The 27,985-nt window shown below is 49.8% G+C and overlaps 1 protein-coding gene across 2 annotated transcripts in view; it reads right to left on the minus strand.

Moving 5' to 3' along the window:
- Positions 1-1,183: 1,183 nt before the first annotated feature.
- EHD3 (EH domain containing 3) overlaps positions 1,184-27,985 on the minus strand; it is a 35,828-nt gene continuing 9,026 nt past the window's right edge. Inside the window, exons 2-6 of one of the 2 annotated variants that reach the window (XM_003262705.4) lie at positions 24,902-25,078; positions 21,400-21,497; positions 9,994-10,406; positions 9,200-9,364; positions 1,184-4,424 (exon numbers count right to left, since the gene is read on the minus strand). In XM_003262705.4, the coding sequence (XP_003262753.1) occupies positions 3,897-4,424; positions 9,200-9,364; positions 9,994-10,406; positions 21,400-21,497; positions 24,902-25,078 (1,381 nt within the window). In that variant the 3' untranslated portion in view covers positions 1,184-3,896. The remainder of the gene's footprint in view (positions 4,425-9,199; positions 9,365-9,993; positions 10,407-21,399; positions 21,498-24,901; positions 25,079-27,985) is intronic. The other variant, XM_030799998.1, reaches the window with a different exon arrangement.

A 27,985-nucleotide genomic window follows, 5' to 3' on the forward strand; every position in this document is an offset into this window, starting at 1 on the left:
CTTTTTAAAGTGTTTTCGAATGACTCAAGGAATGAATCTCTATATTCTCCCTCAGGATGTTTTCTGTAAGAGGTGCTCAGCATCTTTTGAATGTAAAAAAGATTGATGGATGAATGGATGGAGAAATTAAATAAAGGATTGAGGATGTATAGACTCCAGACAGCATCGCATAGGAAGAATAAACAAGCCTATTCTCTTCAGGTCATTCAGCAGATTCTGATGAGTTAACCCATAAATACAGATTTTGGAACCAAATGGAAGTGGGGATGACTCAGGGCAACCTCTCATCACTCTGCACACCTAGGCCCATGCCCTGCTATGGTTCAGTGGTGTCATCTGGAAATATTCATGTAAATGAGCACCCCGGTTTTCTAAGAGGCGTTTTTTCCCCCTCTCTTCTTTTTTCCATTTCCTGGATTCCCAACTTCCTAGGTAGCCCTTTAGAAATGCAAATATAGGCCTGGCACAGTGGCTCTCGCCTATGCCCGTAATCCCAGCACTTTGGGAGGCCGAGGTGGACAGATCACTTGAGGTCAGGAATTCAAGACCAGCCTGGCCAACATGGTGAAACCCTGTTTTCACTAAAAGTAAAAAAAAAAAAAAAAAAAAATTAGCCAGGCGTGGTGGTGGGTACCTGTAGTCCCAGCTACTCAGGAGGCTGAGGCACAAGAATGGCTTGAACCTGGGAGGCAGAGGTGGCAGTGAGCCGAGATCACGCCATTGCACTCCAGCCTGTGCAACAGAGTGAGACTCCGTCTCAAAAAAAGGGAAATGCAAATATAAGCTTTCATCTCCCCTTCACTAGACATTCCCTACAGGGCAAGTTCATCTCTCTGCTCCAAAATAGTCCTCCAGAATTGACTGCCAATTTGCAGACCAAAACATGCCCTCCTTAAGCTTTCACCTCCAGGGGTTGCCTTGGAACTCCCACCCTCCAGGGGCTGCCTCGGGACTTTCATTCACTAGGAGGGTATATCTAAAGTATGCCTACTTGGCCACTTTTAAAATTTATTTTTGCCCAGGAAGGCCCGACTCAACTGTCCAGTAGATAAGGCACCATGCTATCAGGCGGACCCTTGCTCACTCGCTCCCTTGCCTTATAAAAGTGCCTGCTTTCTGCTCCAAAGGGGAAGCGGCACATTGAAAGGCAGGACGTTGTGTGCCCCTGCTCCAAGCTAGCTTCGGAATACATTCACTTTATTGGTATCAGACTTCACTCTTATCCATGGGACTTTGCATACATTCAGCAACTAACCCGCATTTCGGTTACATTCATGTCACACTTTGGTCATGATTTAGCTCTTTGGTACCAGGGGCAAGCTTTGCTTGGTCAGTAGTATAGGGTGTTGCTGTATTTATTGGATAGATTCCATGGCCCAGACTGAGTAATGTGGGGGCAAGGAACAACAGGACAAGTGCTCTAGAAATTCTTGTCTGTGGGGCTGACATGACATGTCTCTGCTTTCCCTATTAAATGTTTCCCGGGCTGAGGCATGAGATCTCCCAGGCCCCTGAAGCCTAGAAGGGGTCAGAAAGCCAAGGCAGCAAGGCTAGAGGGCACTGCCAGGGAAAGTGACCCACATCTGTCCCCTCAAACATCAGTTCCTCTTTCCAGGGAGATGGGAGCTGTGCAAACATGGAATTCCCACACCTCACAGGTCTCTCCTGGGTGGAGACTTCAAGAAGAAGAGAGGGAAGAGAGGCAGGGTATGTAGAAGGGCAGGAAAGTGGCATGGGTGTCCAGTGGCAGTGAAGAAAGTGGATAACAGACATCCCCCTTTCCTATAAAAAGACAGGAACTTCACCTACCTCTGCTATTTCCTTCCCATTTCTCCTTCAGCTCAAAGAAAGGTGTGGAGCTGAGAAATGGTCCCTAACCTGCACTCAGCACTCAAGGGTTTTCTCCAGAGCAGGTGAGACCTCTTTGCCTGGCCTTCGTCTGCCCTTTATTTCATGTGAAAGAGAAATGTGTATTTTCAGAAGGAAGCCTAGGGGCTTGGGGAACATCTTCACTCCAGAGGAGCAGGGAGCAGTGGCTCCACCAGCTGTGCCGGGGTTGGTCACTGAGCCTAGACAAACTCCAGCCCACTGGGAAGCTGGTTGTGGATGCTGGCCATTGGGTGGCCCCAGTGAGCCCTTTCCAGCCAAAGACTCCACCAGGAACCCCAAGTAAGAACCCAGCCTTTCTCCCTCAGCCTCCATTGAAAGATGCTCTGTGGCCAGGCAGGTACCAAAGAATAAATGTACTGTATTAACATGAAGACTAATAACAAATGCACTACAGTAGTAAGCACGTCATAGATACATAGAATATTCTCTATATAGTCTGAATATGGATATAAAATAAGTTATGCTCATTTTGTTTTCCATCACAGTAGGAGCATAGCATACAAAGTGACTGGTTCAGTAGCCATGAAGCAAGCCAGGGGAGAGACCATAGAAGAGAATGTAGGGCATTGAGTACAGTGGGGATTTGCCAAGGACACTGCAGAGTCCCTGGGGACCCTCTGGGGAACAAAGCTCCAGACCTCTCAAGTTAGCCTTTTGAGAATTAGCATGAGGTCCCACTTGACAAGAGGCAGTGGCTGCATCTGAGCTGGGATGATTCAGGCAACTGGGTGGGAGGCAGAGCAGGGACAGGCACGAACAGCATCCAGCAGGCTAGCCCACTTTCCTGCTGGTGCTGTTGGATGTCTATGATGCTGGGAATATGGGGCGCAGAGCCAGAAGGCACGGTTTGCTTCTGTGACATGACAGATGGCCAGACTGATGGCCCACCAAATCCTGGCCGGCCCTCCTCCCTTGCCAGCCTGTCCTGGGAGGCCTGCATACTTTGCTTATTCTCCATAGTTTGTCATTGGGTATCAATGCTGGGATCCTGCACACATCATAGCACAGACAAGTGTGTGAGGGTCTGAGGCCCTGGCTTTGAATCTTCTCTCCATCACATGACTTCTGTGAGTTTCAGAAGGTCACCTAAACCCTTCTGAGGCTACTCGGCCTCCTCATCTGCAAAATGGGAAGGCTAATGCATACTTCCCTGGGGCATCAGTGAGGGCCACATAGAATAATGTACATAAAGTGCCTAACATAGCTCCTGGCACGCAGGAGGGGCTGGGTAAATGTGAGTCAAGTATGAACATCTAAACATCACAGGCCAGGTGGAAAGAACATCTAACAAAATCTATGGACTAAAACCACCTTGACTGGTTTTCAGTAGACTACAGGACAATTTCCTCACTCTATCAATTTTTTTCTCTTCTCTCTCCCGCTCTGGGATTCTTTAAAATGAAATACTGGCAGAGTTCAAAGCAAGGTTTGCCGAAGAAGACAGAGGCTTAGATTAGGAAAGAACAGAGCTCCTGGGCCAATGTCTCTAGAAGACGCTTCCTTTCTCACCTCTCCTCCCTGCAGCTGCAACCCCCGCCCTCAGATCTCCTAGCTCCTGAATGGATTTCTTATTAGGAAGCCAAAGCAGGTAGGGGAAGCACAGAAAAAGAAGTGAATTGTCTACTAAATGAAGTCTTTTCCATCTGCTCAGAGCCCGGGTGTGGAGGCACTGGGGAATCTGGAGGTGGGTTGGCCATCTGTGCCAGCAAGTGAATTGCCTCAGGTCTTGTCTCTGGGGAGTGGCAGAGGAGAGGGGAAGAGGGATTAGGCTTAGACTCTGGGGCCTGGGAGTGCTTTTGTCCTTCTACTAATCCCGAGAACTTGGAGGTGTCCCCAAACAAGTATCAGCTGCAAACGTGGGCATCATGGTCCTCTCTCACCTACAGAGCAATGTCAAGATCTGCATATGTGTGTGTGCATGTGTGTGTGTGTGTGTGTGTGTGTGTGTAGTCACCGCTCCCATCTCCTCCTCTAACACTTGCCCATCTGAATGTCCCCCCACCCCATCACTCGGCAACTTTCCTCTTGGAAGGGGGCAGGAGGTGGGCAGGCAGCTCATTGGGCAGCTCATGCCCCTCCAGCTTGACTTTGATGAGGTGGTTGGCCAGTGCAAACTCCTCGTCGTCCAGCATGCCATCCTTGTCAATGTCGGCCAGCTTCCAGATCTTGCCCAGCACACTATTGGGCAGCTTGGAGCGCACCATCTCCTTCTTGGCATTAGCGCCTGTGATCTTGCCATCCACCGGCGACAGGGTGTAGAAGATCTCGTCGTACATGGGCTTGTCCCTGGCCACCACCCACTCAGCATCATCGATACCTTCTCCAGCCCCCTCCCCATAGCCATGCCCAAAGGGGCCGTGCAGGGTGCCCTCGAACGCTCCGCCCTTCACCATCTGGATGGGCCGCTGTGACTCCTCCTGGCGCACTAGCACCATGAGCTGGGCAATGTCGTGGGCCAGCATGTCGTCCACTACCTCCAGCAGCTTGCTCTTCAGCGGCTGGAACTTGCTAAAGTCCTGGGCCTGCAGCTGGTCCTGGGAAGAGGAGGAGAGAAGATAAAGATAGGATACAATGAAAGGAGAGCCCTCCATTTGTCACGTGCCTCCTATGAACACCAGAATGTTCACAGCTGATCCCTTTCTACAATGAAAGACGTGTGACCTAGAGGCTCAGCTGATGGACATCACATGGTAAACGAAGGTATGAGAGAGGAGGGGAATAAAGGCCCACTGGGCTGATGATGGGATTTTTCAGGAGGGAGTAGAAGAGTTGTAGGGGCTGGGGAAGAAAGGGAAATTTAACAAGTATTGGCATGATCTATTTATTTCAATCCCCTTTAATGTCATTCCAGAGAGGAAATCATTATATTTCTCTTTAAGTCAGTTTTGGCTATTGAATCATGTCTCTTGAATGCTGTACCTCTGAGACTGGGTCATGTGGGCCTCCACTTTAGTAAGGGTTATACTGTACTTGCAAATCACCGCAAGTGCCTTCACTACATTACCTCGTTCACTCCCCCAGAACCCGTCTGAGGTAGGAAAATCACATTCTATCCCCACTTAGTGAAAACAAAAACAAAAACAAAACAGGGCACAGGGTACTAAAACCAAATCACAACAGAAGCCAAAGGTAGTCCCCAAATTATGGTTCTTAATCAGGATGCTCATCAGAGTCACCTGAAGAGAGTTTTCAAAATACAGTCATGCGCTGCATTACGATGTTTCAGTCAATGAGGGACCACACATATGACGAGGGTCCCAGAAGATAATAAGGGAGCTGGGAAATTCCTGTTGCCTAGTGACACTGTAGCTACTGTACATAACACAACGCATTATGTGTTTATGGTGATGCTGGTGTCAACAAACCTACCGTGCTGCCAGTGGTATAAAAATCTAGCACACACATTTACATAGAGTACATAATACCGGATAATGATAACGACTATGTTACTGGTTTATGTAAATATTTACTATACTGTACTTTTTATTGTTATTTTAGAGTGTATTCTTTCTACTTATTTAAAAAAATGTTAACAGGTCGGGCGTGGTGGCTCACACTTGTAATGCCAGCACTTTGGGAGGCCGAGGAGGGCGGATCATGAGGTCAGGAGATCGAGACCACAGTGAAACCCCGTCTCTACTAAAAATACAAAAAAAAAATTAGCCGGGCGTGGTGGCGGGCGCCTGTAGTCCCAGCTACTCGGAGAGGCTGAGGCAGGAGAATGGCATGAACCCGGGAGGCGGAGCTTGCAGTGAGCCGAGATTGTGCCACTGCACTCCAGCCTGGGCGACAGAGCGAGACTCCGTCTCAAAAAAATAAAATAAAATAAAATAAAAAATAAAAAAATGTTAACAATGAAACAACCTCAGGCAGGCCCTTCAGGACGAATTCCAGAAGAAGGCATTGTTATTATAGGAGATAACACCTCCACGTGTGTTACTGTCTCTAAGGACCTTCCAGTGGGACAAGATGTGGAGGTGAAGACAGTGAAACTGATGATGCTGACCCTGTGTAGGCCTAGACTAGCATGGGTGTTTGTGTCTTAGTTTTTAGCACACACAAAAATAAAAAAGTAAAAAATAAAATTTTTTAAATAGAAAAAACTTACAGAATAAGGATATAAAGAAAATGTTTGTGTATAGATATACAATGTCTGTTTTAAGCTAATTGTTACTACAAGAGTCAAAAAGTTTGTAGGCTGGGCACAGTGGCTCATGCCTGTAATCCCAGCACTTTGGGAGGCCGAGGTGGGCGGATCACGAGGTCAAGAGATCGAGACCATCCTGGCCAACATGGTGAAAACCCTGTCTCTACTAAAAATACAAAAACAATTTAGCTGGGTCCCAGCTACTCGGGAGGCTGAGGAGAATCGCTTGAACCCGGAGGTGGAGGTTGCAGTGAGCCGAGATTGTGCCACTGCATTCTAGCCTGGTGACAGAGTGAGATTCCGTATCAAAAAAACAAACAAAAAAAGTCTGTAAAGTAGAAATGTTAATTTATTATTGAAGAAAGAAAATGTTTCTAAAAATAAATGTAGTGTAGCCTAAGCGTACAGTGCTTCTAAAGTCTACAGCAGTGTACAGTGATGTCCTAGGCCTTCACACTCACTCACCACTCACCCACTGGCCCACCCAAAGCAACTTCCAATTCTGCAAGCTCCATTCATGGTAAGTGCCCGGTACAAGTGTACCACTGTTTATCTTTCATGCTGTATTTTTACTGTACCATTTCTATGTTTAGATACACAAACACATTGTGTTACAATTGCCTACAATCTTCAGTATAGTCACATGCTAGGTCTGTGGCTTAGAAGCAATAGGTCATCATACCATATAGCCCAGGTGTGTGGTAGGCCCTACCATGCAGGTTTGTGTATATACATTCTATGGTGTTCACACACAACGACAAAATCACCTAACAATGCATTACTGAGGATGTGTCCCTGTCATTAGCAAGGCATGACTGCCCCCGAGGGTTTGACACAGTAGGCACAGGCAGGCAGGTGGGCATGCCGATTTTGAAAGAGCTCCCCTTGCCTTCACATGACAACCCGCACCACACCAAAAAAGAGGTATCTTCCACTTTGCAGGTCTCTGCAATTTTGAAAGTTTTCGAGTCTAGAACGTCAACTTCTCCATGGCCTCTAGCGGGTGACAAGGTGAGAGCTTTCTGCTCCTACCCTGGCTCTGGCCACGTAACTTTCCAGAGGCTGTGAAGAGGCCAGTACACAGGGTGAAGCACAGCTAGTTTGATGCAGAAAAATGCAGAAAACACCCACAGCTTTCTAGGGCAAGTGTTAGCCTGGGTACTTCTCACCTCCCTCCTAGGGTGGGGCTGAGCCAGGAAGGCCTGAGGGCTGAAGGCCTCCTGGAGGAGGAGCAGACAGGGCCCTGTCTCTCCCCACTCAGAGCATCACATCCCAAGGTCCTCCCACCTCTCATTCCTCCTGTCTCTCCCAGCCTGCTCACATCTAGGTGTGTTTGGTGGGCTCCCATGCAGGGGTCCCACTATCAACTAGGGGGCATGGTAGGTGCTCCCATTACCCTACATGGACACTTGCACAGGTCAGCTGTTTACATTGTGGATTCAGCATATTGAACTGCAGAACAGAATATCGAACTGTCAAACAAATGAGGTGAGAATCTTTGTTTTGAAAGAATTCCTCACATTAAAACTGGGGTCTTGGGGTCCCTTTCAAATGTTATCTTCCCAAATGTTTGCTTACAAATCATTAAATTCTTAACAAAAGCAGAGGCAAAGAGCTGAAGTGCTCCAAGTCAAGGACCGGGAAACCCGCAAAACAAACGCAATGCTGGTTAGTGAATGGCTTGTGGTAGGTGGTTATATGAATGCATGGACACATGAACAAATGGACACATGAACAAATTCCAAATACTTGGAATGTGTATTTTTTTCCTTTTTCTTTTGCCAGATAGGAAACTAAAAATGGCTATTCAGGACTATAGTGATGTTATGAAAAACCTAGATTTGAACTGAGAAACTGATTCCCAAGCTAAAGATCAAAACAAGAGCAACAGCATCTATTAAGTGCTTCTGTGGCTGCCATTTTTTGATTTTTCTAATTCCCTAATTTTTTTATTTTTTGAGATGGAGTCTTTCTCTGTCGTCCAGGCTGAAGTGCAGTGGCACAATCTTGGCTCACTGCAACCTCTGCCTCCTGGGTTCAAGTGATTCTTGTGCCTCAGCCTCCCGAGTAGCTGGAATTACAGGTGCTTGCCACCATGCCCAGTTAATTTTTTTGTATTTTTAGCAGAAGTTTTGCCATGTTGGTCAGGCTGGTCTCGAACTCCTGGCCTCAGGTGATCTGCCCGCCTCGGCCTCCCAAAGTGCTGGGATTACAGGCATTGAGCCACGGTGCCTGGCCTCTAATTTCCTAATTCTAGAATCATAAGAAGTTGCAAACATTGTACAGTGGGTGGGTGCTTTGTGCTCAGCACCCACCTCCCTCTGCCCACCTACTGATTTGCTACTGTGTACTAAGGGCATAGTCTGTCTGGCTTTGTGCTAAGGGCTTTGCAAAGATTATCTCACTGATGCTCACAACACCTGTATAAGGCGTGATTTTGTAGCTTCAGTTTACACATGAGGAGATGGAGGCTCACAGAGGATCCAGTCAATGTTGTGGTTTCCTGCTTGGACCTTTGGGCACAGCTCCTGGCTTTTCTTCTTGTGGCCTATGTGAATGCTACACTCAGAAAATGCTGAGACCTCTGTTTCTTCTGTAAAGAGGCAGATGAAAAATGCCTCCCTCTGAGGAGTGCTTTGGGGAAAACCATAAGAAACCATGTGTGATGGCCACTGGCCCAAGATAGGCATCTGCAATGTGACCCAAAGATGATGAGTTCCCGTGTGGACTTCTGCCTCCCCGAAGCTCATGTCCCAAATTGCTCACAAGGGGGACCTCAGATGTAAACTCGAGCACTTTAAGAGCCTGGAGAACCTTGGTCAGGTGACCCATCCCACTGCACCAGAGATGGTGGGGATGTCAAGCCTGTGGTGGCTGTGACTAGAGAAGGTCATTAACTGGAGGTGTCAGCCCCCCAACATCATCTAACACACCTGCACCACTGGGGCGGTGGGCTCCGTGTTTCTCCCCAGGCCCAGACACGGCCCCTGTTGGGCCAGTGATGGCCCAGCTAGGAGTGCAGATCCAGGGCCACCGCCTTGCCTGCAGATTCTGTGCTGGGTTCTCCCTGGGGGGCTCCAAGAGTGGCCTCCTCCATACTCAGGCTGCTCAGCCAGCTCCCGGGACACTGTCCCTTGTCTTAGAGCCCCCAACTCTCGCTACCTGCATCCTCTTCAGATTGGGGAAGTCCCCAGGTGAGATCTGGTGCTCCCGCTCTATCCGGCCATAGATCTCGGCCAGGTTGTTCACCAGCTCCTTCTTCTTGTTGTCCTTCCCGAACACCGAGGGCATCTCCTTCTTCAGAGAGCTGATGATGTAGGCGTGGACCTGACAAACAGGGCCAGAGAGAAGCCTTCACATCAAGACCCTGGACGGTCCCTTCCTTCTAGGATGGCTCTCGCATCATTTCTTCCCCTACATCCCTCCCGTCTCCTCCTGCTCCTACTTTTGAAATGATTTTTACCTCTACCCTCATGCCTCCATGCTGTTTTTCTATGTTACGCGGGCAAGGTGAGGTTGTGGGGAGCTACGGTCAAGGCAGGGTGAGGTGGTCATATTGCTGCTGCTGAAGACAATACCAGCAGCTGACATTTGCTGAGCATCCCTGAAGGTGCCAGACACTGTGATGAGGGCTTTGAGACTCTATTTCACTTTATCCTACAACAACCCCTTCATTTTACAGATGCAGACAGAGGCACAGAGAGACTAAAGGCCTTGCCAAAGCTGGAATCCCACAGACAGTAAACAATGGAGTCAGTTCCAATCTGGCCATCTGACCCCAGAGCTTGTAACCATGGCTCCCGCCCTGTCCTGCCCCTTGGTGTCACACACATGACGCACTGGCTGCAGGACACTCTCCAGCCCAGCTGTTGGAGGCAGCAACCCTCAGCTCCTGCAGCTGACCCCAAACTCTCGGCCCCTGCCTAAGCCGCCCACCTCCCAGGAGGCTGCCTCACCTTGGCCAGTCTGGCCCTTTTGATGAGGTCGTTGAGCTTGCGCAGGGCAGCATTTCGGGGCAGACTCTGGATGTCCCTGAATAGGTCTTGTTCCTCAGCCTCAAAGAGCTTCCGGTTGTCAGGGATGAGGAGGGGGTGGGACCAGAAGGAGCCGATGTAGACCCGGATCACCTCTGGGGTGTTCACGATCTTCCCCAAGGACCACATGAGGGCCCCGTACACCCGCATCAGCTGCTGCGTCTCGATCTGGTCAGCTTTGTTCAGCACCACCCGCATCTTGTCCTCGTGGTTCTTGAGGGCTTTGATGACTTCTGAGAACTCATCAGAGATGTCCAGTTTGTGGGCATCGAAGAGCAGAATGATGCGGTCAACCCGCTCGGCAAACCACTCAAGGACAGCTGCAAAGTCATACCCTGCCGGCAGAGGGACAATCAGGGGCTGGGGCCTTTAGGGTATAGGGTAGGGGTTTGGAGAAGCAGTCGGGTGTGATAGAAATAACACAGTCTTAGGAGTCAGATCTAAGTTTAAATCCTGGCTCCTCCACATTTTAACTGTTTGGACTCCAGCAAATTACTCAATGTCTCGTAGAATTTTTTCATCTAAAAATACTATTAAATACTAAAATAATATGAATACCTAATTAATAGAACTATGAAGATTAAATACTCTTAGAATCCAGCACTTAGTAGGTGCTCAGTAAATGCTAGTTACTTTTTTTTTTTTTTGACACGGAGTCTCGCTCTGTCACCCAGGCTGGAGTGTAGTGGCGCCGTCTCTGCTCGCTGCAACCTCTGCCTCCTGGGGTCAAGCGATTTTCCTGCCTCAGCCTCCTGAGTAGCTGGGATTACAGGCATGTGCCACCATGCCCGTCTAATTTTTGTATTTTTAGTAGAGACAGGTTTAACCATGTTAGCCAGGCTGAGTCTTGAACTCCTGATCTCAGGTGATCCGCCTGCCTTGGCCTCCCAAAGTGCTGGGCTTACAGGTGTGAGCCACTGCCCCCAGCCAGCAACTGTGCCTGGCCTAGTAACTCTTATTAACATCATTATTTCCATAAGGCACAGCCACTATCCAGCCCCCCATCCATGCTTACTGTATTTAGCAGCCTGCTGGAAAAGAAAGTCTGGACACCTAATCTGACACAAAGACTCAGAAATTCTTTCTAAGGTCTGAAAACAATGAAACACTAAAAAGTAGATACTGATGATGGTTCAGACCATGCCTGTCACTGGTCTGGAAGAAATCTGCAATTCTTGTTATAAAAACATCTTGTTCTCACTCAGGCTCTTTCCTTTGTAATCAGCTGCAGCACAAAATTCCCAACTCTTGAAACCACAAGGGGTTTCTTCCTTAGGATGTGACTGGAACTCTGGCCACCCGCACCTTGGTTATCTAGCACTAAGCTGCTTTAGGTCAGACTGGTTACAGGAGCCCCAAAGAAGTTGTTCTTCTCAATGCCAAGTAGCTGTGGATCCAGTAGGGGCTGAAGCAGGAGGGTAGACCAACAGTCTATACATTCACTGACACCCAGAGCCCCAGCGGGTCTTACCTCTGTGTCTCAGGCTCCTCTTACATAAAATAGGAAGACAAGAGATAAGGAAGTGGGGCTCAGAGAAGTCAAGTGATTTGTTGAAGGGCATACAGCCCATGAGCAGCAGCAGTGGCTTGAGGATGGAGGTGTCAGGCTTTCCCATTCTGAGTCTGAGCAGGGTTCTCAGCATCGCCTCCTGCCACTCCCCCATGGCATACCTCTGGCACCGAGGTAGGAGCCCTTTCTTGGGCACTAAAGTGATCAACCATCCTGGCTCCCCATAGCACAAGGGTTCCAAGGCGACACACACTGGGGACCCAAAGCTCATTGCCACCATCGAATGGGAAACCAAATCATTAGGAAAAAGCCTGCCCTGCCTCACAGAGGGAGGCTAGAGACCAGGCAAGATCATCAGGCAACTGCCTTGTGAGTGAGTCAGAGTTAAGAAGCTCTGATTGTCAGTAACAGGGGTCCTGACTTAGCCTGCATCAGAATCCCCCACAGGGCTTCTTAAAACCCAGATGGTTGGACTCCACCCCCAAAGTTTCTGATTCAGTAGGTCTGGCGCAGAGCATTTCTAACAAGCTCCCAGGAGATTCTGATGCTGTTGGTCCAAGGGCCACACTTTGAATACCACTGGCCCATAAAAATAACAATAGCATTCAAAAGGTGTTCAGCACTGACCTAAGTACTTTATAATCATTAATTCCTTTAATCCTCACCATGACTCTATGTAGGGTCATTAGACACTAATATCAGCCCCACTTCTCTGAGGAGTAACCAGAGATATAAACAGATAAAGGAACTTGTCTAAGGTCACCCAGCTGGTAAGCAATGGGCTGGGACTCAGGTCCAGGAAGGTGGCCCTAGAGTCAGTGCTATGATACCACTGCACTGTGTTGGCTTTCACTTTCAAAGGCTGTCATTTCAGACTAAGTAGCAGGCATCGATGGGGTGGGGGATGAGGATGAATGGAGCCAATGGAGCTACGTTTAAAAAGCCTTTCCCCCACCCTGTGGCATCTAGTGAACACCCAGTGGGGTACATATTTAGGACATGTGAAAGCACTGCCACAGGGGGTAGGGGGATGGGATCAGCACGGTCAGGAAAACTTGCTGCCCTAAAGCTTCCTGGAGGACCCCTGTAATGTTTCTGTGGTGGCTGTAAGAGAATTCTAACAAACAAACGAAGGTCAAACCCTCCTTTGGTTACCCAGATACCAGTACTACTCCATTTTCAACTACTCCGTCTTTGGTAAATGAAGTGCTTCCAAGCATTCCCATTCCCATGTGATTTTCTCCAAGATCTGTCAGCTGCTCAATTAATATACAGCTCAACTAACACATGCGTCTTCTCCCCCTGCTCCTGTGGCGTAGACCCATGAGGCTACAAGGAACTTAGCAGTCAGTGGTCCAACTTCCTGATTTACAGATAGGGAAACTGAGGCTCAGGAAGGGGCAGAGCTGGCCCAGTATCTCTAGGTACCATCCTGAGGATAGTCCCTGATTGGTGCGTCATTGAGGGCCTGGTGTGAACTAGATTTTGCCTTCTCTTTCGAAGACAGGTGCCCTGTCTCGGCTCAGAGACGAGGCCCAGGAAAGTGCTTCAGAGGCTGCTCTGCCCAGTGGGCAGGGGCATCATCAACCCTCCCTCGGAGATGTTCACGCAAACTCTATGAGTTAAGTGACTCAGCCAATACCACCCATGAGACAGGACCCCTAGCCTCCAACTCCAAGTTCAGTGCTTGCTGCAGACGGTAAGATGTTCATGTCATTATCTCATTTCACCCTTACAACATGCTCTGAGGCAGGCAGCGCGAGGAGTATCGTTCAGAGAGGAGAGGAAACTGAGGTTCAGAGAGGAGAGAGTCAAACAGTTGGCGAGTCATGAGGCCAGATGACCCAGCTGTCAGCCATCCAGCCATTCTGCACCTGGCCGCTCCCTGCCTCCCTCCCTCCCTCCCTGGCACGCAGGCACAGCCAGCTCCTCACTGGAGCCTGGGAGGCCTAAGCATTCCCACTCCAGGTGAAGCCTGCAGCCTGCACTACTCCCCTCCTTCCTACATCCCTCTGTCCCTCCTTCCCTCCCCCGGGATGGCTCCAGCCTATTTTTATCTTCCCTTCAGCACAGCATATAGCAAGGCTGCTGTCACCTCCCAAAGGCACTCCCTCAGAGCTGTGGGTGGGGAGGGGCCAGAGGGCTAAGAAAATCCCCAACCCCCACCTCCACAAACAGCTCACAGCAGGAGGGAAGCAGGGCCCCTCCACAACTCCCTGCCAGGCCTCTGGCCTTCTGCTGCTCCTTATTCCCCAATCTGGATTTTAGCTGTGGCAGTGCAGGCCACAGGAGGGGCTGCTGGGAGGACCAAGACTGAGCTGCAGCTCCCTCTCACCTGTCCAGCAAATCTCAGCCCCAATGCATTGGCTCAATGGCTCAGAATAGGCTAAGGCAGCCAGGGCAGCCAGTGTTGAGTCCTATGCTGACAAGGTAATGGAGGTTTATAGAGGGTGAGAGCCCAAGGCCATGCAATGCTGGGGGTCAGAGCCAAGACCTGAACTCCAAACTCAACTCTTGCACTGTAGCCACGCCTCCACCAGGCTGGGGAAAACAGACACCAGAGAAGCTGCAGAGAAGAGAAGAGGCTCTGTCCCTGCAACTTTGCTGCAATCCCTGATGACACCAGCGATGTAAGAGAAGGCTGTGTCTGCAAAGGTTGAGGGGCAGCAATATGTCCATGCTGCCAGAACAGGATAGACCCCTGCCTATCCCTGTCCCTGCCCTCGGTGGTCTTGTAGCATCATGCACGCCTCTGTTCTGCTCTTCAGCTCACTGAAATCATCCTCAGTGCACTGGGAGCTGGACAGGGCAGGGGCAGCACCTCACCCTTCTGGGCTTCCCCTGCACCCAGCACTGTGTGCGGCACACAGCAGGTGCACTATCAGTATTTGCTGAACGGAACTGAAATGGGAGCCCTGTTCCACGTTTGGCATCTGGGAGACAGTAAATGAGTAATCTCTGGGCCTCAGTTTTACGGTCGAGGAATTGGTGACTCAGTCATAGGGTTATCGTGAGGATCTAAACAAATCAGAGGATGCAGGTTAAACTGCTGAGCTGTGACCTTGGCTGTTCTCATTGCCCTGCTGTTTTTTGTAAAGCACGCCTTCTAAGCTCTAGTTTCTATGAGATGGGATGTGCTCTGTAGGGGTCACCAGAGGAGCACTGGCCTGGGTGAGCCCACCTCTCGTTTCTGCTTAGCCACTAACTTACCGTGTGTCCTTGGGCAAGAATCTCCCCACTCTAGTCCTCTGTCTCTTTGCCTGTCAAATCAGGGGATTCAGCTGGACAACCTCCGAGCTTCCTTTCTCAGTTCACAATTCTCTGCGTCTGAGACCAGAGGTGTGAGGGTGGGGAGTACAATAGGATGGATGGAGATTAGCTACAAGGGACCCTTTGCAGGCACAGCAAGAGAGAGAGGCTGCAGGCTGCTGTCTTACAGGCCTCGGGGATGCCTGTGTGAAGTCTGCCTCTGCCTGAGGATAGGCCAAGGGCTTCTGGGAACTCTTTCTATGATTTTATAAGCAGAGGCCTCCTACTTGCTCTGGCAAGCTGCTATCCAATTACAGACTCAGTAATGCCAGAAGCTTCCAGCTAGCTGTGGCTGTGAAGACCATGACCATCAAGCAATGACTCCATGGGTTGCTCTGAAACTTGACCTCCCTGCTCCTGGCTAACCTCGAGCCTGTGTCATCTGCAGGGTGGATATTTAGTTGTTCACTTGGCCTGGACTTAGGTGCAGATCTAGGAATGGCGGTATCTCAAAGGTATGGACTGGACCCAGTAAGAAAAAGGGAATGGTATAGGATTAGCTTTCTCATTTATTTGGCAAATCTGAACCTCAATTTTCTCAGCTGCAAAATAGGGATAACAAATGACTGAATGAGGGGTCTGTGGTAGAGCTGAATGAGGGGTCTGTGGTAGAGCCGTGGCAACAAGATCTGACAGCACAGACTCTGCCTCAGCAGCTGCGGTGAGCACCATGGCCAGTGACATGCCCCCTTCCCCTCTCTGGTCCCAGCAATGGCTCTGAGACCCACAATGGTAGGTCTTGGGCACCTGCGGCAGCCCAAGGGTTCATGAAATATGGACTGGTGAGTGAGGGGAGATTCAAGCCCCAATAGACAGAGCAGAGAAGCTGCCCTTCCTGGACTTCATAGCACAAGTCGGCTGGCTCTAAGAGGTCTAGTCAGCCAGCTCCAGGCCTGGAGACTGGGCAGCCTGCAGGGATCTGTGGTCCCCTCCAATCCGAGGCTCCAGAGGACTGGAAAGAAAGCACTTTGAAGTAATGCCAGGCAGGAGGAAATCAATCAGACAAACACAGTAAGGAAAGCCACCCCTACCTCACCCGCCAGCTTCCTTCGTGGTCTGACATGCAGTGCCTGGGCCCTCACAGGGCAGCATACTTCTTCGGGTTTCCAGCCACATGACCTCATTTGCTCTTCATAATTCTCTGTATCCCAGGAGGTAAGTAGGGCATACACATCTTACAGGACAGGGAATCTGGACACAAAGAGATTAAGGGGCTTGCCCAAGCTCACACAGCCAGGTGGTGGCAAACTCAGGCCTGGAACCCAGCTCTTTGACTTGCAACCCACGTTCTCTTTTTATAATAGCTCACAGCCATGTGAGCCTGCAGCTCAGAGCCTGAGCCCTCAAACCAGGCACTCACTTGTGGTGGGTACATACAAAACCCCATCCCTCTCCAAAAAAATCTGTCAAAATTTAAAGACATTTGAGCAAAAGATGAATAACAAGCCATCAATTTCCAAAACGTGGGAAGAGTTTGGCTGACAAAGGGGAAGAAATGCCACATTATATGCTTCCCAGAAGTAACGGCAAAGAGCGGCCCAAGCAGATGGTTGGCAAGGCCTTTTGAAGGGCGTCAGGACTAGGCTGCTCTGCCCAGGCATGGGAGCGCCCACACAGGCATGCCTGTACCAGCACATAGTCTGGGAAGACCCAGAGGCCTTTAAGCGCAGGCTGTGCTCCAATGAGGGTGCCGTGGATGGGCTAGGAATGTGAGGCTGCAAGATCAGCCCAGACCTGCCAAGGTCTGAGCCCTAAGGACCCCTAGAGGAAACTTGGAGATGAGAGGTTTGCCCTCATTCCTACCCTCTGTGCTCTTCCTGGGCAGGTGATGATAATGTGCTGAGAAGCCACTGGACCAGGAATAGGGAGACCAGAGTTCCCAATCTAGATGTGTGATCCGGGCAAATTTTCAAACTGCTCTGGCCCTACTGAGCTCACCTGTGCAGGAAGGGGCCTGTGGGGAGGAGCTTCAAGCTGTGCAGTCTGTGATGTGAGCATAAAGCCCCACCCTGCTTTCCTAAGGTGGCGCCTGCGGGGATTTCTAGCTGAGAAGCAGCCAGGAAATGTGGTTCCTAAGCTCAGGACACTCAGCCTTCTGGAACCCTCCCACTCCTGCTGCATCCTCACTTCTTCCCGGTAATGAGCCAGGCTGGGGCACATCCTGCCACTTCCAGGAACCACCTCCCTGTCTTCCTCCCCTGCCCAGCCCAATGCATCTGCATCCAGAGACAAGTGCTGGCCCAGGACCTCCCAGAATCAGCTTCCCGGGCACTCCACCCTTCTTCCCACAAGACATACCCCGCCCCAGGCCCAGTAGAGGGTCCACACCCTGAGCAAGGACGACCCTTTGCCGCCCTAGTCCAGCCTGGGGCCCAAGCGCTCCTTCCTGTGAAGCCTGAGGTCGTGGAGCCCTGGGAAACAGCTCACTTTGCAGAAAAGGCAGTCTAATGTGTCCAGCAGGGGCCTCTGTGCCGACTTGATAACCATGCCCCTTTTTACCTGGTGAGACACAGCCCTGCGCCAGGTATGAGGCTCAGTGAGCAGAAGGTGGGCTGAGTTTCAGGCTCTAGACGCCCTCGTGTAGGACATAGTTGGCAGGACTATCCCAGGGAGCGAGGGTGTCCGGTCCTGGCCTGGGCTGGCTGGAGTAAGGCGAGAAGCACCTAGTCTGCTCTGTGGCCAAACCCAGAGCTCTTGGAGCCCCAGGCAAGAAGCCATGAGAAAGCAAGTTTGGTTCTATGCACACATTTGTGTATGTGTGTGTGTTTGGGGGGGGGGTTGCTGTGGGGAAGAGGGGAGTTGTGTATATGTACAGGATATATGTGTGAGGAGTGTGTATGCATGTGTGGGTGTGGGTGTGTGCGTAAAAGGAGGTATGGGTGGGGGAGGGTCTATGTGTGTCAGTTTCAACTGCAACTATGTGTTCTAAGGCCAATTGTGAGAAAGAAAGATGTGGGGCCTTGCAATCTGGAAACTTTCCTCGTTTGGGGTGAGCCACAGATAACTGAGGGTGTCTGACACCCTTCCCCCAACTGTCCCGGTCTCCTCAGGGTGCTGAGGTCAGCACCGCCCCAGGTGCCAGCAGCCCAGTTCTAGCTCTTGTTTTTAACGCAGGCTGCTTTTGCCAGCAGCTGCATTTACAGTCTGGACTCAGGAAAGCAGAAAATAAACTGGCCTGCAAAGCCACTCCTGGGGCCATCATTTCTCCCAGAGGTAGGGGCACCTGGGGCTTAGTCAATGTGGGGTGGGAGGCATTAGGAAGTGCAGGCAAGAACACCAAGGGCCTAATTTGCTTAAGGCAGTCACTGGGGTCCAAAGATAAAGGCAGGAGAGAGGTAGTGAAACCTCATCTCTACTAAAAATACAAAAATTAGCTGGGTGTGGTGGCACATGCCTGTAGTCCCAGCTACTCAGGAGGCTGAGGCAGGAGAATTGCTTGAACTCAGGAGGCAGAGATTGCAGTGAGCCGAGATTGCCCACTGCACTCCAGCTTGGCGACAGAGTGAGACTCCATCTCAAAAAAGCAACAACAACAGCAACAACAACAACAAAAACAGAAATAGGAAAAGAATAGAATAGGATAGGAACTGATGAAGGCAGGAGTCCCTGGGAACCAGCCTGCCACATACAGGTGCACAGGCTGTGCACTGCACAACTACAAGGGAAACTATTCACACAGATTACTCTGGGATTGTATGATAGGTGGTGTCAACTGACAGGGAGGGAGGGAGGAAGGTAGCTCATGGTGATCCAGACCCAGGGCTATGGCCCGTGTTTTCATATGGTCTATGGACCTCACAAGAAGGCTGTGTGGTGCATATCGTTACCCCTTGTTAGACATGGGGACACTGAAAATGTGACCTGTTGAGACACACACAGGTTCTAAAGCGCAGAACTCTGAACTCCTAGTACAGTGTCCTTGGAAACTGCAGAGGTTGGAGGCCTCTCTGGACCCGCTGGTCAGGCTGCACTGGCCTTGCAGGTGCACATGTGCACGTCCCCCAGGCAGTTCACACTGGGAAGGGGTGGCTTTCCCCAGCCTTCCTGGAGGAGTCCTGAGCTGCCTGAGTGAAACAGCAAATCCCCTTTAGGCCTAAATGCAGGGTGAACCCCAGATGAACCACTTGGGGTTGGGAATAGGTGGGTTAGGAGAAGGGGGGTGCTCTGGGAAACAAACCAAAGCAAGACAGAGAAACCACCCGTGCTGTCCCTCCACAGGGCCCTGAACAGGGAGCCAGGCGCTTACAGCGTGCGTGCCGGCTGGAAGGAGGGAGGCTCACACATCCCCATTTTCCCAGGCCAGGGGTTCCAGCTCTCTATCACCTCCACCATACGGCCCAGAGATAGGGAGCCAGGAGATCAAGTCTCCCAAGACCCCCTTCCCAGGGGACACTGTGATGTCCCAGAATTCACAGGCCACCAATTACAGGAACTGCTAACACAGTTTCCCAAGTCCCTCCTGACTCAGCTGCTTCATTTCCCCTCTTCTTCCCAGGTCTCGCCTCCTAACCAAAGCAAGAGGTGGTGAGGAGGGAGGGCAGGGCTTTCCTCTCAGGATGTTCAGCCTCCTCACTCCCTCCCACCTGCTACAGGATGAGGACTCCAGGCTGTGTCTTCCCTGGAGGTCTGACTGGGGTTAACCTGGCCCTTGAGCAGGCTGCTGACCTGGAGGGCCTCTCTCACTGTCTTCCCTTTCCACTCCCAGCGATGGCAGCTCACACATTGCCATAGTGTAGCCTGAAAGAGCCGAGCCTGGCCCTGCACCACACACCTGCCCTCATCAGAAGAGAGCTGCTTTCTGCAGAGAGGACACCAAGGCAGCTCACAGGAGCACTGGACAGAAGCCCAGGTCTGGCACTAGTGGCCTGCACCTGGGCCAAGGGCCTGCACCACTTGGGCCTCGTCAATACACAACTGCAGGAGCACTGGCCTGTCACACCATGAGGCTGTGATCTCTCCTCTTAGGGATCTAGGGTAAGCAGTGCTGGCCTGGGCAGGCCATGCTCTTGCAGAAAGAGCAAAGGTTTCTGGGCCCCACTATGGTGGCACAGACATGGGCAGGGCAGATCTGTGTCCCAGCCAGAGCCACAGAGCACAGAGGGTGAAGGCACATGCAGACAGTCACCTACCTAGGTCCATTCAGGCAAGAGTTCTAGCTGCTTCCCAAAGATCCCCAGCAGTTCAAAGCCCTCCCTTACCCACAGGCTGACTTCTGAGTGCTGATGTGGCTCCAGCCCTGGCAACTAGCTCCAATACTGGGGTGGGCGTGGCGTCATCTGATTTTCTTGCCAGAGATACAACACATGGCACAGAGAGGGTAGGGGGCTATGCAGGACACTCAGCAAACTGTGGCAGGACAGGCTGGGGGTGGGGGCCCAGTTGTTTTTAGCTTTTGACAGCATCTGCCTAGCATTTTAGAGTTAGAAAAAAGAAAACAGGCCGGGTGCGGTGGTTCCTGCCTGTAATCCCAACACTTTGGGAGGCCAAGGTGGGTAGATCACGAGGTCAGGAGATCGAGACCATTCTGGCCAACATGGTAAGACCCCGTCTTTACTAAAAATACAAAAAATTAGCTGGGTGTGGTGGTGCACGCCTGTAATCCCAGCTACTCGGGAGGTTGAGGCAGGAGAATCGCTTGAACCTGAGAGGCAGAGGTTGTGGTGAGCTGAGATCGTGCTACTGCACTGCAGCCTGGCAACAGAGTGAGACTCTGTCTCAAAAAGAAAACAATGATGATGATGATGATAATCTATAATCCCTCATGGTTACTAGGTACTTGCTATGTGCCAACCAGAAAAGGCCTTCTATCTTAAGCATTTCTTTTAATCTTCAAACAACTCTATAAGACGGATAGTACTATTCCCACCCTACCTGCTCCCGCCACCCCACACCATTTTTCAGATAAAGTAACTGAAATAAAGAAAACTGCTGAGGGTCACTGTGCTAGGAAGTGGCAGAGGCAGGCTTAGAACCCTGCCAGCCTGACTCCAGAGTCCTGTCTTCTAACCACCATACGAGGCAGCCTCCTTTAATGAGCAATTATCCCGTATTTTTCTGGAGTGAACAGTTTTTGAAGTGCTTTACTACCTGGTTCCCTCCTCTTGTGACCCAGAGCACTGATACCACTGAGCTGAATTTCTCTGTATGCATTTGGCTGCCCTGCAGAGCTGCAAGCTCCCCAGGAACTTAAGAAGCAAGCCAGGGTCAGGGCCATGGAAGGTGCCTCTTGTAGCATGAATAAACCCAATGAAGTGAGACTGATATTGATGTCTTCATGTTACAGATGAGAAGACTGAGGCCAGCTGTCTCCTGAGCTACGGTGGACCTGAATTCCTCTCCCGACCCCCGCCTAGGACTGCCCCAGGTAAAATGATCCCACGCAGCACAGGAGAAGTGCCGGCTCGCCAAGGGACAGCATGGCCCTGGGTGCTTCTCTTCTGGTATGTAAGAGACTGAACATGCCAGATCCACGGAGCCCACAGCCAACACCCCTCAGGCAGGTTGCTTACCCCGGCTGATCCTCTGCTTCTCCCCGGAGAGGATCCCTGGTGTGTCGATGACGCTGATGCTCTCCAGCACAGGGTTGGGTAGCTGGGCACACACGAACCTGCATGGGCAGAGGTAACCTGGGTGAGTACTTGCCCACCTTTCATGACCCAGCCCCATGACTCCAACTACCTGTTTCGTGTCTCTCAGGTGAGCTGCAGGTGCATCCTGAAGGGTTTAGTTCACCATGGGCTTGCCCAGTTCAGCTGACCCAGGGCTGAACCCCAGTCCTCTTGCCTTTCCCCACATCCAGTGTTAGAGCGCCCTGCACCCGGGTGTGTTTGGTAAAATGCTGTGTGACCAGCAAGCAGGGCTACTCCATAGCAACATCCCGTCTTCATGTGTGATCAAAGCCTGGGTTTAATTCTTACAGCCCCAAGTCCTTAGTTTCTCCTTGGTCAGCTACCTCCTTGCCTTGAATAACTCCACTTAGCTTGGCCCTCTCTGGGAACCTTAGCTTCTTTAGATAGTCAATTTGAAGACCCCCTGGCTCCTCTTCATATGAGCCCCTAGGGACTAGCAGGGCAGGAGGGACTTCAAGGGTCTGTCCCAAGCCATCACTGCACAGAGTCAGGGTCTGGGGATCCTCCTGATTTGATCCTCGTGGGCAAAGTGGCTGTGCTTCTCTGTTTATGTCCTCATTTGTAAATGGGGTATCATTCAACAGTAACTGAAGCCCTACTCTGTGCAAGGTAACAGGCTGGGTGCTATGGCCAGAGGATCACAAGCCTGGCTGGCTTAAAATGCAGACACCTGTAAACTCAGCACTTTGGGAGGCCGAGGTGGGCGGATCACTTGAGGCCAGGAGTTCGTGACCAGCCTGGCCAACATGGTGAAACCCTGTCTCTACTAAAAATACAAAAATTAGCCAGGCGTGGTGGCACATGCCTGTAACCCCAGCTGTTCAGGAGGCTGAGGCGGGAAAATTGCTTGAACCCAGGAGGCGGAGGCTATAGTGAGCTGAGATCACGCCACTGCACTTCAGCCTGGGCAACAGAGCAAGACCTCATCTCAAAAAAAAAAAAAAAAAAAGGAACCACTGTAAAGATTTATATATTTTTTCCTTTCTCTCTCATATTTTCTTCACACAACACACAACATTTGCAGGAATGGATTATTTACATTTTATCACTTTCTAGATGAAGATAATAATATTCAAAGAGGTGTCTTTCCTCAAATTAAACCACCCCCACCCAACCTCACCCACACTTCCTGGTTTCAATAAATTTAACGATGGAGTTAATGCGACTTGCTGGGTTTGATTAATGACATAAGGGTGCTCAGCTCTCAGGAATGCACCCAGCATATGATGGCAATCACTTAAATTCTGTTATCATAATAGGCTATATGCTATTACATATAATACAATACACTATATCATTATAAGCACAATTATCCCAAAATGGCATTAACCACTAAACCTGTACTCCTCTCATGTGATGAGCCCAGTTTCCCCTTGTCTCCCCCTGGCTTTTCCCTCCTCTCCCCTGGGGTCCAGCTCCTCCTTGCTGCCTTCAGATAGGACGATGCTCCTCAGCTGACTCACCAACACTGCAAACTCAATGTGTCCAAAATCAAATTCACCGCCTACCCCCTTGCTCAGATATCCCTGCTTCTCTTCAGCTCCAGCAACTCATTCTCCTGAATCATGCTCATCCCACCCCCTCCATTTATGCATTTTAGCATTTTGGGCATCCAGGACCTCCTTACTCAGTTCCAGTTATAAGAGACACCCCTGGACTCCAGGATGCCTGCCCCACTGCACCTTACCACCATGACCTCCTCATTCTTCCTAAATGGACCTCAGCTTCATTCCCGACATAAACCAAGCCCCATGCCTGGGTCTCTCTCTCTGCCAGGCCAAGTTCCCAAGATTTCTCAGCGTGACCCTTCCTCTGCTCCCTACTCTGGGTGCACACCTTGGCCACTCACAGTTCCACATTTCATTCATGTGGTCGTCTCCCCGTCCCTGTCTCAGACTGTTATTGACTCCATGTCACTACAAGAAAGGTCAGAGACAAGTTCATAGGTTTATAAAAAATATTATTTGGGGCTGGGCACGGTGGCTCACACCTGTAATCCCAGCACTTTGGGAGGCTGAGGCAGGTGGATCACCTGAGGTTGGGAGTCCGAGACCAGCCTGACCAACATGGAGAAACCCTGCCTCTACTAAAAAAAAAAAAAATACAAAATTAGTCACGCGTGGTGGCACATGCCTGTAATCCCAGCTACTCAGGAGGCTGAGGCAGGAGAATTGCTTGGACCTGGAAGGCAGAGGTTGCAATGAGCCGAGATCACGCCATTGCACTCCAGCCTGGGCAACAAGAGTGAAACTCCGTCACACACACACACACACACACACACACACACACACACACACACACACAATTATTTGGGATAAGAGACATCAAGAATCCTTTGGGCAATGAGCCTCAACTTCTACAACTGAAAAATGGCCACAGCAGATGCCTATTCCATTCACTAAACAATTAAGGAATCAAATGAAACAGGACATAACACTATCACTAACTAACCTGTTGCTTACTATGTGCCAGGCACGAAGTGTTTTCTGTTCACTATCCCACTTATTTCTCCTTTAACTCCTATTATCCTATTTTACAGATGGGAAAAATTAGAAACAAATAAGTTTTGTAACTTGTTCAAGAGCCACAGTATTAGGCAGGACTTGAACCCAGGTCTATCTGAAGGCAAAGCCTGTATTCATTACCTCTGAACACCTCCAATTAGAAAAAGTAGTTTTAAAATTATTTTCAAAGTATTTACCATGCACATGTGAAACTGGATTTATAAGTGAAATAAGTGTGAGCAGGGGATCAGCCTGCATTCTGGTTAAACAGAATAATTAACATGAAGGCCCAGATTAGTTTGCCAAGCATTCCTAGAGCTTTCTCCATTCAAATCATCACGACGATCTTGGTATCTGCAAGGCTGAACTTGTCCGAGGGGAAGAGAGGTGACCTGTGCAAGGTCATTTAATTTAGTAGAAGAGTTAGTGCTCAAACCCAAGGCTTCCCTCTTAAGTCCAGGGTTCTTCCCACCAGGTAGAAACAATATCCATGAACAAAAAAGAACCTTCGTCTGCCTCCTTCCAGTTGGATACAAATCCCAACCACTGCATGTTTAGGCAAATGCTAGGAACTATATGGAGCATCCTCCTCCGCTTTCACTAGGGGTAGATGCAGGGTAGGGGAATGTGACCTAAGTCAGTGTTGTATCCTTCTCTGCTCCCTGATAAGGAGGAATCAGCCCAGCATTTGCAGCTGCTGCATCTTACAACTGACTCAGTTACACTCTCAGCAAGCAAGGGACAATCTAGGTACGGAAAGATTGGCAGGAGACTCTAGGCACTAAGCCTCCCAAGACCCTGCCTACTGTTCTTTCACGCCCCACACTCCAAGAAGAAAAGAGAGCACCCCAAAGTGTTGTGTTCCTCTCCACACTCACCTGTTCAAGAAGGCGTTGCCAAAGGCATTGAGTTTCCTGAAGGGTTTCTTGGGATCCACCACCAGGGCGTTCCCAGGGATGATCCCCTCCATGTCTCCCTGCATCACCGCAATGAAGGAGTCTGTGGTGGGCTCAGGCCCAATCCTCATGCCTGGGAAATCCTGTTCCAGCAGGTACCTAGCAGGAAGGAGCAGAGTCCTAATGCAGGCGTTCTGCTCGAAGATCAACATGGCATGTCTACTATAAGGCAGACAACATGCGAGTCAGCGGGGAGGGCAGGGCCACAGCAGCAAGATCTCACGGCTGGGAGAAATGCCTGCTGGATAACAAGTCCAAAGAACTTTGTAGAGGAGGTGGAATTTCAGCTGAACTTAAAATATTCTGTTTTTTGGTCCTTATCTTTTTCCCTTTCTCAATCAGTTGGGGGCCGGTGGGTGGGGGTGGAAGGAGCAAGGTTTGGGCTCAGAAACAAAGCATGGATTGAAATGATTCTTACACAAAGTATTACAGACTCCACAACTGAAGGTAACCTGCTGAAGTACCCACACAAAGGCATGGTTAGAACTAAACCTTCCATACACTCTGCTGGCTTTTCATAGGTCTTTATTTAACCGGTTAGTTCTTTAATATAAAAATAGCTCATATATGATACAAAACACAAACAATATAAAAGGTACATTATGAAAAATGAATCTCTGGCCGGGAGCGGTGGCTCACACCTGTAATCTCAGCACCTTGGGAGGTCAAGGCAGGTGGATCACAAGGTCAGGAGTTCAAGACCAGCCTGGCCAACATGGTGAAACCCCGTCTCTACTAAAAATACAAAAATTAGCTGGGCATGGTGGCAGGCGCCTCTAAACCCAGCTACTAGGGAGGCTGAGGCAGGAGAATCATCTGAACCCGGGAGACAGAGGTCGCAGTGAGTCAAGATCACATCATTGCACTACAGCCTGGGCAACAAGAGCAAAACTCCGTCTCAAAAAAAAAAAAAAAAAAAGAAAGAAAGAAAAATGAATCTCCATCCTATCTTACACCTCTAGTATCTGTATTTTGTATCTTGTATCCTTCTAGAAATGTTCCATGCATACAAGTACTATGTTATTAAGTGTTCACACAGATCTACACATTTATGATCTTATTTATTTATTTTGTTGAGATGGAATGTCACTCTGTCACCCAGGCTGGAGGGTAGTGGCGTGTTCTCAGCTCACTACAACCTCCACCTCCCGGGTTCAAGTGAGTCTCCTGCTTCAGCCTCTGGAGTAGCTAGAATTACGTGCCTGCCACCATGCCTGGCTATTTTTTTGTATTTTTTGTAGAGATGGGGTTTCACCATATTGGCCAATCTGGTCTTGAGCTCCTGACCTCAGGTGATCCGCCCGCCTTGGCCTCTCAAAGTGTGGGATTACAGATGTGAGCCACCATGCCTGGCCTGATTTTATTTATTTATTTATTTATTTTTTGAGGTGGAGTTTCGCTCTTGTTACCCAGGCTAGAGTGCAATGGCATGATCTCAGCTCACTGCAACCTCACCTCCCAGGTTCAAGTGATTCTTCTGCCTCAGCCTCCCGAGTAGCTGGGATTAACAGGCACCCGCCACCATGCCTGGCTAATTTTTTGTACTTTCAGTAGAGATGGGGTTTCACCATGTTGGCCAGGCTGGTCTTGAACTCCTGACCTCAGGTGATCCACCTGCCTCGGCCTATCCCAAAGTGCTGAGATTACAGGCATGAGCCACCGCGCCCAGCCACCTGATCTTATTTTTTAGCATAGAAGCAACCTGCACACCTTTCATTCTATCGTTCTTGTCATTATCCATTTAATTCCAACTTTCAAAGAAGAGACTACATTCAAAATGCCTTGTATAGTACCTGGCAAAACAGATATGTTCAACAAATGCGTCCTCCCTTGTGCCCTTAGGTATTAGGCAATTTCATTACAAATGTAATAGTATATGGTGGGATTCCCAGATAGAGATTATATTGTGCTGTTTTTAAATATGTGTTTGGTTTTTTACCTGCACTACCTAAATAGCTGTCAAAAAGTTACCTTTTATCTGTCAATGCCTTCCTTCTGCACCCAACACCCATACACACACCCCTCCCCACAACATGTGCATGCTTTGTAACCATGAAGGATGTTGTAATGTGGGTAGGCAGGAATGTACAGATCCTGTGATGATTTCATCCTGTGATGAAAACACATGGATATTATCAAGGCACGTGTTTCTTTTTATGCTTAATATGTTTAGGACATAGCAGGACAGATCTATTCCTCCTAATGACAACGTAGAATTCCATTATATGGGTTATTACTGGCTAATTTAATGGCCACATTGCTGGCCATCTAAAATTTAACCAATAGTTCAAATTTACCAATTGAAATTTGAACTATTTCAATTCTTCCTAGATGGAAGACAAATGGCAGTAGGGGAGTTTACACATTATCCCAACCAGAGAGGTGAAGAAGAGGAAGGGAGTTTGTTTATTTTTATGGAATGGTTTTTAACATGTTCTCTTTCTGTCCTTTAGTGTGGGCCAGGAGGGGGCCAGAGGTCCAAGATCTTGTCCTGTTCACTCACTGTGCAGCCTCAGGCAGGCCCCCTCCCCTCTCTGGGCCCTATCCTCTGTTCCCTTTAAGAGGCTAGACAATGTGATAGCTCAGGTGCCTTCTGTTCTAAAAGTCTGTTCCCTGATCTGCTGCCTGAGGGATGCATTTCTGGGTGGTACTCACCGGTGTCACTCAAACCCACACGGCTCTGCCCCTTGTTGGTGGCCACTCCTGAAAGGACAGGGGGCTGGTGAGTGGACTGTTCCTCTGAGCTTCTGGCTGTGGCTCCGGAAGGCAGGTGACTGTCTGCTGTTCTCTGGGCCTGGATGGTGAGAGCCCAAAGTCCCCTGCCCCTCTCCATGGTCCTCTTTAGAAGCCAAGAGCAGAGGCACATGGTGAGCCAGGGAATGCGAATGCCTCTAAGAACCAGCCAGACCTCTAGGAGCTCAGAACAGCTTTGAGCCAAGCAGCATGAGGCTGGGCTGAAGAAAGGAGCTCAGAACTACCTTGGGTTGGGACCGGCCAGAGGAGAGC

This window comes from Nomascus leucogenys, chromosome 19, assembly GCF_006542625.1.
Source record: "Nomascus leucogenys isolate Asia chromosome 19, Asia_NLE_v1, whole genome shotgun sequence".
Taxonomy (NCBI): Eukaryota; Metazoa; Chordata; class Mammalia; order Primates; family Hylobatidae; genus Nomascus; species Nomascus leucogenys.